Below are 11448 nucleotides of genomic sequence, written 5' to 3'. Positions count from 1 at the left end.
AGGACAAAGTATTTTTGTCTAAATAAAACAAAAGTGCAGTCACAAATTTCTGAGTTACATGGTGGGTTTTTGCCAAACACTTTTCTGGGTCCCGACAAGTTGTTCTCCGGGCCAACCTTAATCAACTATAAAGGCCCATCTGAAATAAACAGATTAATGTGATTAGCTGTCTTTTATTAATTCTAATACTGGAACAATTAATAAATTGGGTCCATAGCTCAGTGGTAGAGCATTTGACTGCAGATCAAGAGGTCACCGGTTCGAACCCGGTTGGGCCCTCGTATGCCCTTTTTTTATCGGTGTAAATCGAACTCCCTAAACCAATGCTTATCACATGAAAATATGGTCTAACTAATTATCATATTTACTAGCATTTACTTACATACTTTCTGTGTATAAATACACTTTTTAGAAAAATGAGAGAGAGAGGGGGGAGTGGGGGAGGTTTTTGTTTTTATTTTTATTTTTTTAATTATAAATATTGGAGGTATTTTAACATCACATGTAGGTGATGCTTCAATAAAAAACAGTAAAATTTGGACTAGGAAATTACATTATTACCCATCATTTTTTTTGTGTGATAGAAGACTAATTTGTCTTTTCACCCTCTTTTGATTGACAAAGAGGATTTGATTAATTAGTAGAGATTCTTCCAATATTGAAAATGAATATTTTCTCCCCTTTCATTTTTGTAAAACGTATATAAAGATCCAATGAAATATTCCATCATGTCTAATATTCAAAGAAAAAAATGTATTTCGATAAAAAAAAAACAAAAACTATTTATTCGTCTCATAGGAAGGATTTTAGATCATTTTTGGATCTCGTAATCTGAAATTGATAGATTGAGAAATTCGAACTGTTTAAGAGCAGGATAAAAAGATCTGGACCGGTGATTTATGTAAGATGGATGACTAGAATGAGCTAATGGGGATAGTAGAGTTCAAAATGAATGGTCCATATTTCTCAACTCATGGGCTTCGAATTGTAAAATTTAGAGAGGATCTTGATTCTCTAATAAGGCAAGACACCTCGATAAAAGAAAACTTCTATTTAGTGATAAGAGAAAATAGTACAAAGTTTAAAAATAAGAGAGAATAGCTTTGGGGAAAAAAGGGAAAAAGCAAAAATGGCAACCATCCAACCATTTTAAACAAAAAATCAAAGTTGGACATCTAGTCTAAGAAAATTTAATAGGAAGATGCATATGAGTTATTTAAGAGCATTTATTCTTATTTTCGAAGTTTAGAGTTTAATTATCAGCCCCTCACTTATATAAAAAGTGATCTCATATGAGGGATACAATCAAAACTCGATCTTCCATGATCTATTCGAGTATGTTGTCACATCCCGGTCCGGGCCCTCACCACATCTCGACCTCGATTCTACCGTAGCACGATATTGTTTGCTTTGGGCCTCGACCACGCCATTACGGTTTTGTTTCTAGGAACTCACACGAGAACTTCCCACTGGGTCACCCATCATGGGATTGCTTTCACGCGAACTCGCTTAACTTCGGAGTTCCGATGAACTCCGAAGTTAGTGAGCTCCCAAAAGACCTCGTGCTAGGTAGAGATAGAAATATACATATAAGGCTTACATGATCCACTTCCTTAGACGATATGGGATGTTACATATGCCAAATTAACTAGTACAATTGCAATGCAATAAAAAATATATAATTTTCACAGTGCCCATGATAACCTGTTTCTAATCTCATTTCACCACTTATTTGACAAAAATTGAGTTCTATTAGTTAAATGAGAATTTGAGTTATAGGGAAAGTAATATTAAAATTGAGCCATTGCAAAAACTGCGAAAAAAAATACCCTAAAAAACGTAAGCTCCATGTGATTAACTGGCTAAGTTTGAGTTTTACAACAGCAGAGTGAGATTAGAATCGAATTATAGCGGTATTGCAAAAAATAAACCATAACAAAACAAGGAACCAAAACCAACAGTGGCTTCGCCCGGGTTCGAACCGGAGACCTTCAGTGTGTTAGACTGACGTGATAACCAACTACACCACGAAACCATGACGCTGAGGCTTTGCTTTTTAAAATATAAAACCATGAAGCAAATGACTGTATATAAACGAATCATTCTTTCAGACTTCTTCCTCCGACTCTCTCTCATCATCTTCGGTTCGTAACTTAGAACTCCTACCGCCACTAGAAACCCTAACCCTCTGTCTCTCCACTTTCTCGCTCCTAGGGTTTCGTTTCTTCCCGCTGTCAAACAATATGCAGGACCCTCTAAGCATGTCCCTGGACGACCTCATCAAGACCAGCAAGAAATCGGGATCCGGTAACGCCCGAGGCCGCGGCGGCCGGGGGACCTCCGGACCCGGACCCGCCCGCCGCTTGCCGAATCGCGGTGCCAATCGTACGACGCCGTACCCGGCTGCGGCCAAGGTAGAAGCAAATCTCTGGCTTTGGCTCTGATCTGATCTTTTCTCCAGTTGAAATTGAATTGAGTTAATGATAAATTTTGGGAATTTAGGCGCCGGAGGCTGCGTGGCAACACGACATGTATGGGGATCTTGGTGCGGCGGCGTACGCGGCTCCAGCCGGAAGAGCATCGGCTATCGAAACCGGAACCAAGCTCTACATCTCCAATCTCGATTATGGCGTTTCCAATGAGGACATTAAGGTGGATTTCCCTGTTCTTTCAAAATTCTATATAAAAGCTGGATCTGTTTCTTAAGAGGGTGGTTTCGTTTGTGATTTATGATCAATCAAAATTAGGGGTTTTTAATGATCATTTGAGTTGTATTTGGATATTGGATTTTGCAACTAAATGTTTTGAATTTGGATTCTTATTATAAATTATTTTATTAGATTGGAGTTTTTATGTTAGCCGAATAAATGTTAAGCTAATCGGCTAATCCACATGTAATTAAGATAAGGTTGATAAGTCTGCGGAACATCGAAAATCCCTTTAATGCCTTTATTTAACAGTCTTTGCAAATAACTAAGAATTTGAATCCACATTTGTTGCTACAATCCTGATTTGTTTATTTATTAGTGGGTTTCTGGTTACAAATTTGATTGATGATTGGAGTTTGAGTTCTGTTACATTTTACAATTTGTGTTTTCTAAAGTCAAATTATTATGCCAGGAATTGTTTTCTGAGGTTGGTGACCTGAAACGTTATGGAGTACATTATGACAGAAGTGGGAGATCAAAGGTACCTTGTCAAGTTTTGCATTGTTGGTCCTTCTGGAGAATTCTTTGTGTCCTGCTGTAGTTTAAAACAAAGCTCTTTTTCACAGGGAACTGCAGATGTAGTTTTCTCACGACGAACGGATGCTGCGGCGGCTGTTAAAAGATACAACAATGTTCAGCTTGATGGGAAGCCGATGAAGATTGAGATTGTAGGAACGAACATTGGGACACCTGGAGCCCCACCTGCTTTCCCCCCTGCTGCAAATGGAAATTTTGGAAATCGGAATGGACCACCCATGGGGTATGTTGTGTACCATACATTTTACTTTAGAATTAGCTCTCAATGATGTTTGTGCTTATACATTTTTTTCGCTTTTTAGTAAATGACTTTAAGGAATAAGAGGTTATTTTGATTTTTGATTGCTATAAGAAGCTCTTGGCTTTTGTTCTAGGCATTAGTTAATCTTTCTAGCCAACATTTGTCTGGAATAAGAATGCATCAAGGTGCAAGTTTTGATTTTGCATCTGCTGGATGTTGTTGTGCCTATTTACGACTTTGCATTATTGGCTTGGTTTTATTATGGGCTGTAGTCTTTAAAATCTTTAAACATGTTGTAACTGAAAATTCTAAACAAATAAATAATCTTGAATTAATGACTTTGATACTTATTTATTTAGATTAAAATGCATTTGTATGATATTTAAACTGATGTTCCATCATGCCTAAGTTACCCCTTCGAATATAGCTGATGTTTTGTCTCATACATGTGTTTGAGTCATGAGATGTAGCAATTGGGAAGACTGAGCTTCTATTATTGTTGGATGTGCGTACGTATTATCTGTGCCACATTTTAATTTATCTGAAGCTGATTATGTATTTGTTGGGGCTGTTGAGCAGGGGACAAAGTAGGGGTGGTGCATTTGGACGTATACGCGGCGGCGGCGGCGGCGGTGGTGGGCGTGGTGGCCGTGGTCCTAGAAGGGGCGGTGGTGGACGTGGAAGTGGAAGGGGCCGTGGTGAAAAGGACCAAAAGGTTTCTGCTGAAGATCTTGATGCCGAGCTAGAGAAGTACCATGCAGCAGCAGAATCAATGCAAGAGTAAAGTGAAATCAGCTGTATGAAGTGTCGGCTTTATTACATCTTTTATGGCTCACTGGTGCTCGGTGATTTTCTGTATTTCTATCAAAACCCAATTTCCTTGAGAGATAAATCATGCGTAGGAAGAACTTTTAGAATCTTGCTTATGTAGTTTGGGCACTTATTATGTTTGTTTAGACATGGGTATGAGATATGTGGGTTAATGGACAGTTTCAGTACTTTGAACTGAACTCTCACTTCATTAGCTTCTTCAATCCCTTTTTATACATTCAACAAGTTGGCGTTATGGAATTGGGAAGCTTATCTCTCTGTTTCTCCGCACACAAAGACAAAACTGGCTGCAGAACGTGTGAAAGGATTGAGCCTTAGAGTTCACACACTGCTGCAATGAGTTTGGTTGGTTCTACTGCATGTAAAATGGCGTACTTCGCATGAGGTAGATATCTCTGTTTTCCTTGGCTTTGAAATCTTGTTATTTATTTAAGTTTTGTCCTTTGTGTTTGGTGCAGTTGAGCTGGTTATATTTCCTGCTAATTTATGGTAGCGTTCCCTTATACCCCGACCCAGAAATGATAATTTAATTGGCATTGATCCTGACATTATGCGTTTAGAGAAATTGTATGGACTAAACAACTAGCCGGTTCTACATGTAGAACTGGTTACTGAAGTCATAGCCATGATGTTCAGAGATGTGCGGTGCCTTCAGGCTTGCTAGTCCTGGAAGGAGTTCCAGATATGCCTGCCTTTTGACGGTCTTTATTCGGTGTCTCGGTAAAGACAGCGTTAATTCTGATTGTATTCTGGGTCAGAGTTAATAGTTGCTGCTTTGATTGTGAACATTACCCTTTTGTTGCCTAGATCAGTAGATTGCATTGGAGCATGGTTCTATCTTTCCATGGTTGGAGTTCCATATGCACTATTGAATACGGCTGGTTTTCCGTCCAAGTGACCGGATTAAACTTGTTGAGTTTCTGAGATTAGAATTTTTACCTTCTGCTATGATTCATTTTTGTGTTCGGTTCCTTGAATTCTGAAAGTAGCTCACAACATGCCATGTGAACTTATGTACATATGATCTTTATGTTTTGATGTTGGAATTCATATAGGTACGTTTCAACTGAAATGACTTGTGTTTTCGCTGTTTGATTCGTTTGTCTCGATTGTTGAGTAGAAATACGATGCTAGAGAGCGGAAGAGAAGCGGCGAGAGACGGGTCATGCTAAAAAATATCCCGGTTTTCAAATCTAACAGGTCACTCGCGGTATTTTCTTTGATTTGGCAATGGCTTTCCGGGTATATTTTGTGCACTTATCTCTATCTCTCTCACCACGTAATTAATTATGTGATTCACGGAGTAGTATGGAGCAAGAGATGAGGTTATCTCGTATTGGAGGAAAAACAATACCCTAGGCAGATAAAAATTTTGCTAATATCTACGTTCGCAATCCAGTCTTGTTAATCTAGCTATCCATGTACGTTTCTTGTGTGTATCGGTTGGGAAACACTGCTAATTCAGCTAAGGGTGGCACGAGCCGGTTTGGCTGGTTCCAACTGACTGAACTACGGCTGCCTTACTGATTCAGGCAGGATTGGACTAGTAAATGGCATCCAAACCAAACTGTTTGGTTTTGTATCGGCAATGAGACAATGCCCTAAATTCAGTACCAAACTAAATGAACTTGAAAGGACGAGTGGTCTCGGCTGCGAAATGGATGTGCATGACGAACATGTGCGTCGTTTTCAATCTCCAGTTTCAGACAGCCGTAGATCAGTCTCGTGCCATTCACGACCCCGAATCGACACCAAAAGTTCGGCCAAATACAACCTCCGGTCAACAACCCTCTGGTAGACGCCAAAAGTTCAGGCAAACACAACCTCAGGTCGACGCCAAAAGTTCGACCAAATGCAACCTCCGGCAGGCATATTGCCCACGGAGCCATTCGCCATTCCATAAACTTGTTGAAATTCATGCAGGAGCTCTTTCGGAACGTGTAGGCCTACAAAGTTTCCGGCAAGGAAATTTCTTGGATACGTTTTAGCCCCCTAAATATTCTTTAATTTTAGCTTAGATTTGCATTTGCGTAATAAGAGATGCAATCTGCAAACAATTAAAACGATCCATCAAGGAAAAGCAAATAAACCAAGTTACTGAGAACTTGTAATTGACGGCTAAAAGGGGAACAAACAATAAACCAAAGTATTGTTTGCAATCTAAATTAAGAAGAAACAATTTCGGTTCCGTCGAAAGAGGGCAAAAGGGGAACAAAATCACAAATACAATTCACTACAAACAACTTTGCGCTTCGGTTCCTAGGGGTTTAGTTTTTTAACTTTACAGGAGGCTACATCTTTCGAAATTGGCAGCATTTTAAAACTTCGGCTTTCTCAGCTTCCCCAAACTTGAGTAGATTAATCCTAACAGAGAATACAATACTGCCTTTACGCAATCCATTACGAAATTCCAACAAGAAGCGGGCCAGTACCATGGATATAGCAATCGGAAGAACAGGCTTATGAGATGCCGAGGGTATCTGCCAACCTGCACCGTAGAATCAGAGTTATGCTCCCACACACGCAAACATGGCGTAATGTTCGGAATCTAATAATGGGAAGACACCGGTAAGTCCTTGCATATGCATGACTTCTAAATGCATCATGCAAGGCTCTATAAGTTTATTCTATCTCAGAGTTAGCCATCAAATTATCAATACAAATCTCCGCTTTGCTCACATCCAACCAGAGATGGGACTATTGGCAACAAAATAATCTGTATAACGCACAATATTTAGGATAACGAAGACGATAACATATACGATTGCACTAAATTATCCAGTTTAACCAGAAAACTGTGATAGGGAATAATATACTCACGGGAAAAAGCAAATCTAATGCATCCCATGCTGCATGACGAACAGCTCTTGTAGGGTACATTGGACCTCCAGGAGAAGTGAAGCTATACAGACAAGCCTTTAACCTTGTGCTTGTGGCCATTCTCAGCTCCATTCCTGTTAAATTAGAAATACATTAAGCAGAACACAAAGCGACTATAATTCCAGGTTCACATAATTCCTTAAATCTTAAACCTGAAAAAAAGGGTTCGAATATTACCCTGGAGAACTTTTATGTGTGAAAGGTAATGCAGCAATACTGGTTCCACCTTCAGTTTTTGAAGCTGACCAGTAAAGAAAATATGAACATATTAGATTTGTTAATATATGAATATCACTGCAGTGTGAACAAAACTAAGCAAAAGTTCTGCTGTGGAGAGTGTTGCGAATTTGACCTGATCGGCTAGTTCAATAACAAAGAAGTCTGCTGAACTACCAACCAAAAAAGCGTTCGGAAAAAGAGGAAATTCCCTTAAGAAGCGGTCGAGCTTGTCAACTGCATGAATCAACACATTACTGGACAAATTACAATTTCTTAATTCAAAGGCTGAAGATGCATTACCAGAAAACCCACCTGAGTTATAAAAAATTATAAACCTTGAGAGTAAAAGAAATAGATCTCGCTGGACCTGAGAATTATTGAAGAATTCTAAAGTTAATTTAAAAGCGTCTACATAGATATTGGTTGTTTAATCACTATCATGGCTAGAAGTAATCCACACCGAGTAAAAAAGTTCCCTGGAAAATTGGAAAGGGAATCTCTGACCTGTACGGGAATTTTATTTAACCGTTTGGGCTCCAAAGCAACATCCTCAAGCAGATACTGAAATAAAGGGTGGGTTAAACACAAAATGAAATAAATATTTCATAAAGTTCTCCAACAGAAGCATATAAATTTCAACTTTGAAAGGGCTCTTACACAAAAAAGGGATTGGAATCGCCTTGCATTTGATTGAGTATCAATCCTGCAAATTTGCACACATTACCATTAATAAGTTTCCTAGACAGAACAAAAAGAAACAAATGAAACCTTGGATGGGGGAATTCCCATTTCAAATTAAAAAAGGAACATAATTCATAACCCTAAGTTGCCATTTTGTCAGCACATATGGATAGTAGCAGCAGCAGCCAAAAGAAAGAAAAAAGTTGGGCAATGGGAACAAAGCAGACAGACCATTCCACATGTCCACAAGAGTTGCTTTGGTAGGATACTATTAAACTCTTCATGTCATACCAGGTTCCTTAAAAAAAAGTCCATTTCTATCTTTGCTGCTTTTGAAATCGAAGACACATAATTTATTTTCACAGAACGAGCAACACCTACCTAACATCACACTATGGAGGAACGGAAACACACATAAATATATAAGGACGCAAGAGACAAGAGATTCTGTTTTTACATAGTATTTCAACTATGGGAGTCCCGTTGAAAAGTGAATAAAAGGCACTACAAAATCAATAGACATTTCACAATACTGCAAGGCCATCTACATCCACTTGTAACTCCAACGACTCCAATCAACCATTAAAAAACAACAAGCATGCACTTATATTCGTACCAGAAAACATTTGTTGCACCTTCAACAAGAGCAGATGAGTAACGAAGAAGTACTTCAGAGTTGTCAAGTTGAACCTCAAACAGCTAGCAAAAAAACTATATTAAATCCTGTCGGCATCACAGTGGATTAACTAAGGCAACATAATTAAGAAGTAAGAATCAGCTTCAAGTACGTGAACAAAAACTTCATTCATAGAATGTCTGAAAACCAACTGTGTCAATCATTTAAAATAGAACTCGGTAATAAAGAATGTTGATAACTTCCAAATCAATTTCAATGAGTTTGACAAATTTTCAAGGCCATTCTACATACTTTTCCAGTTTAACAAATACAATTTTGCGGCCTTATGCTTCATCCACGTGATTTATATGTGAAAGCTCCAAAAGTAAACAGAAACAATATGATTTTCTCAAAACAAATCACCAACCAGGAGAATTTTGTATCCAGAATGGCGACTTTAAAATAGAATGAAAAAGATCAATACACTGGGTGTGCGTTGACATACCCATTTGTGGAACAACAAGGCAAAAATATGAGATGCAAATGACTGGCTCCAAAGTTGGACAATCAAATCAAGGATGCGTTTTCCATTCTCAGGCACCCGAACATAATGATCAGTGAGCACATCATAAAAGCACAGCTGACCTTCAATGCCATCCTCAGCAGGAGAAATTGCATCCTCTTCCCTGCTGAGAATCATTTCTGACATGCAATGTGAATTCCAAAAATGAGAACACCAGTCATAAATATTGCACGTAACGCCTTACACTAGTAAACGACTTTCCACAACATACAACTTAGACTGCAATTAATCAATGTTCCTGTGAAGCACTTTTAGTTCCATGTGTATGCGGTAGTAAATACTCATTTGACATATATTACCAAGGTAGTAACGCAACGCAATGCACCGGTGCTCTTATAGTATTCTCATAATTCTTTCGATTGAACATACTATCCTAAGTATTACTGCTAGTAGTTATATCATATCTATAAAGTAAAAACTATACTTTAAAATGCTAACCAATTACAGGCTTACAGCAGTATCACCGAAAACATTTGAATGTCAATTCCAAAAACAGACAACTCCATGGAGAATTTTCACTCACCTTTGGCTCGCTCATCGATCTCCAAAGCTATGTCAGCAAACAACTCCTGCAACAAATTCCGCCGCTGCGACGGAGAAGCCAGCGCCTACAACACATTAAACACACAGAAATCTCTAAAAAGTTAGGCCCGAATTTCCCTAATCCTTTTCTTATGCCGGCAATCACATTAATAAACTCCCAAATCCAAAATCAAACGCTCTCCAAATCCAAACATTCTATTCACAATCCCAAATCAAACATTTCCATAATAATTACCAGAGCTAAATCCGTATGAAAGATTTTCCGTTTGCTTCCAAACAAAAAAACTCTGAAAAAATTCAGAAACTTTCACAGTAATTTACAAATTCTGATATCCAACAATTTAATTAATTTACGAATTCTGACATAGAACAATTAATTACCAGTATCTCAACTAAATTCAAATAACTGTATCAGAGTCAACTGTGGCAGGAATTTGATTAAATTATTCATTAATTCAATTACTTTCCTAGATTTGCACAGTAACCAAACGGGAAACAAAGAGTTTAATATACCCGCTGGAGCTTCTTCTCGATCTCTTGCGTCAGCGCGTCGAGATATGCAGAGCTTCGAAGCAAGGAAGAAGCTTGAGACATTCTGGTACAGACCGAATAGCAATAGCATCAAGTCCGAAACCCTAAATCCTTCAGATCCAAACGCGGCCTTAACCGAAACCGATACGGTCGTCGTCTCGGTAATTATTGAACGACAGAGATACAGCGGAGCTGCTTTTTGCTCTTTGCCAATGAAAATTAAATTTAAAAAGGAAAGTAGTATTTATTTATCTAAATTAATAATAAAAAAGGGGAAATTGGAAAGTGGGGGCGGTGGTGATGTGGCGTGGCGTGGGCGGGAGGCAACGTGGTGGATGGGTGGGTGACAATGGAGGTCGAGGTCGAGTGCTGGACTGTACGGATTTACCACACGTTGTTACATATATAGTATTTTCTTTTTCCTTTTCCTTTTTGGGTATGAAAAGTTGGATAGTTGGATGGGGTGTGATTGAGTCGCTTGGGCCCACTGTTTAATATATCCACAAAATTATTGATATTTTGGTTAATATTTGAAAAATTGAAAATCGATGGGTGAAATGCAAACTTCATCCTATGTCAGCTAAATATACGAAAATCAATGAATATCGATCATACTTACCGATTCATTATAAAAAATTTACCGGAACCCATTGCATATTTCAAACTTTTGAATTTGTTTTGATTTTTTTTTTCTAATTTCAATTAAATTTGAATGAGTTGATATACATATTCATTGCAAATTTTCATAATTTCTATCAAGGCAACATTTTTTAATTTATTATTATTAAAGGAGGGGAAGGGTCTGAAAACATTACAATAATTTAAAAGATGAGGGAGTTCTAAACCCAAAACGTACTGGGATATCAGACACGGGCAATAATTGATATATTCATCAATATTTCAATGAATTTGCATATCGACATTCCACTTATATGGATATTTTAAACCATGCTTGAGAGAGGATGTAATTGGACCACTTGTATTTGCGCACATATTCTATTTGCTTTTCTTTTATATTACATTTTGAGATTCAAAGTTAGAACCTGTTCAAAATTTAAGACAAGAAATATGATTGAAT

General features: G+C 38.1%; 2 protein-coding genes, 1 long non-coding RNA gene and 2 other non-coding genes across 7 annotated transcripts; 3 read left to right on the top strand and 2 right to left on the bottom strand.

Annotated features, from left to right (window-relative positions):
- Positions 1 to 207: 207 nt before the first annotated feature.
- Positions 208 to 279, top strand: TRNAC-GCA (transfer RNA cysteine (anticodon GCA)). The gene has a single exon. It is a non-coding gene; the product is annotated as a tRNA-Cys (tRNA).
- Positions 280 to 1961: 1682 nt separating this feature from the next.
- TRNAV-AAC (transfer RNA valine (anticodon AAC)) lies at positions 1962 to 2035 on the bottom strand. Its single transcript has one exon. It is a non-coding gene; the product is annotated as a tRNA-Val (tRNA).
- A 16-nt stretch (positions 2036 to 2051) lies between these two features.
- Positions 2052 to 4557, top strand: LOC137741663 (THO complex subunit 4A). Its single transcript, XM_068481361.2, has 5 exons — positions 2052 to 2414; positions 2503 to 2652; positions 3121 to 3189; positions 3275 to 3468; positions 4066 to 4557. The coding sequence occupies exons 1-5, from the start codon at positions 2244 to 2246 to the stop codon at positions 4268 to 4270; spliced, it is 789 nt and encodes a 262-aa protein (XP_068337462.1). The 5' UTR covers positions 2052 to 2243; the 3' UTR covers positions 4271 to 4557.
- A 6-nt stretch (positions 4558 to 4563) lies between these two features.
- LOC148692824 (uncharacterized) lies at positions 4564 to 5103 on the top strand. Its single transcript, XR_015953187.1, has 2 exons — positions 4564 to 4702; positions 4920 to 5103. It is a non-coding gene; the product is annotated as an uncharacterized LOC148692824 (long non-coding RNA).
- A 1351-nt stretch (positions 5104 to 6454) lies between these two features.
- Positions 6455 to 10802, bottom strand: LOC137741662 (uncharacterized). Of its 3 annotated transcripts, none has more exons than XM_088679415.1 (11): positions 10353 to 10802; positions 9820 to 9904; positions 9219 to 9415; positions 8714 to 8796; positions 8074 to 8119; positions 7921 to 7977; positions 7729 to 7783; positions 7550 to 7650; positions 7375 to 7438; positions 7138 to 7271; positions 6455 to 7033 (listed from the first exon to the last, which is right to left on the bottom strand). In XM_088679415.1, exons 1-11 carry the CDS (start codon positions 10431 to 10433, stop codon positions 6971 to 6973), a joined length of 966 nt encoding a protein of 321 aa, XP_088535541.1. In that variant the 5' UTR covers positions 10434 to 10802; the 3' UTR covers positions 6455 to 6970. The 3 variants fall into 3 exon arrangements, with proteins under 3 accessions (XP_088535541.1, XP_068337461.1, XP_088535542.1); XM_068481360.2 differs by having other exon boundaries at positions 6455 to 6805; XM_088679416.1 differs by lacking the exons at positions 7550 to 7650; positions 7729 to 7783 and having other exon boundaries at positions 6455 to 6805.
- Between the last annotated feature and the right edge of the window lie 646 nt (positions 10803 to 11448).

The sequence above is a fragment of the Pyrus communis genome, chromosome 11, assembly GCF_041283825.1.
Source record: "Pyrus communis isolate YQ-2024b chromosome 11, ASM4128382v1, whole genome shotgun sequence".
Lineage (NCBI taxonomy): Eukaryota > Viridiplantae > Streptophyta > Magnoliopsida > Rosales > Rosaceae > Pyrus > Pyrus communis.
Note: the sequence above shows the minus strand (reverse complement) of the source record. Positions and strands in the feature narration are given on the sequence as shown.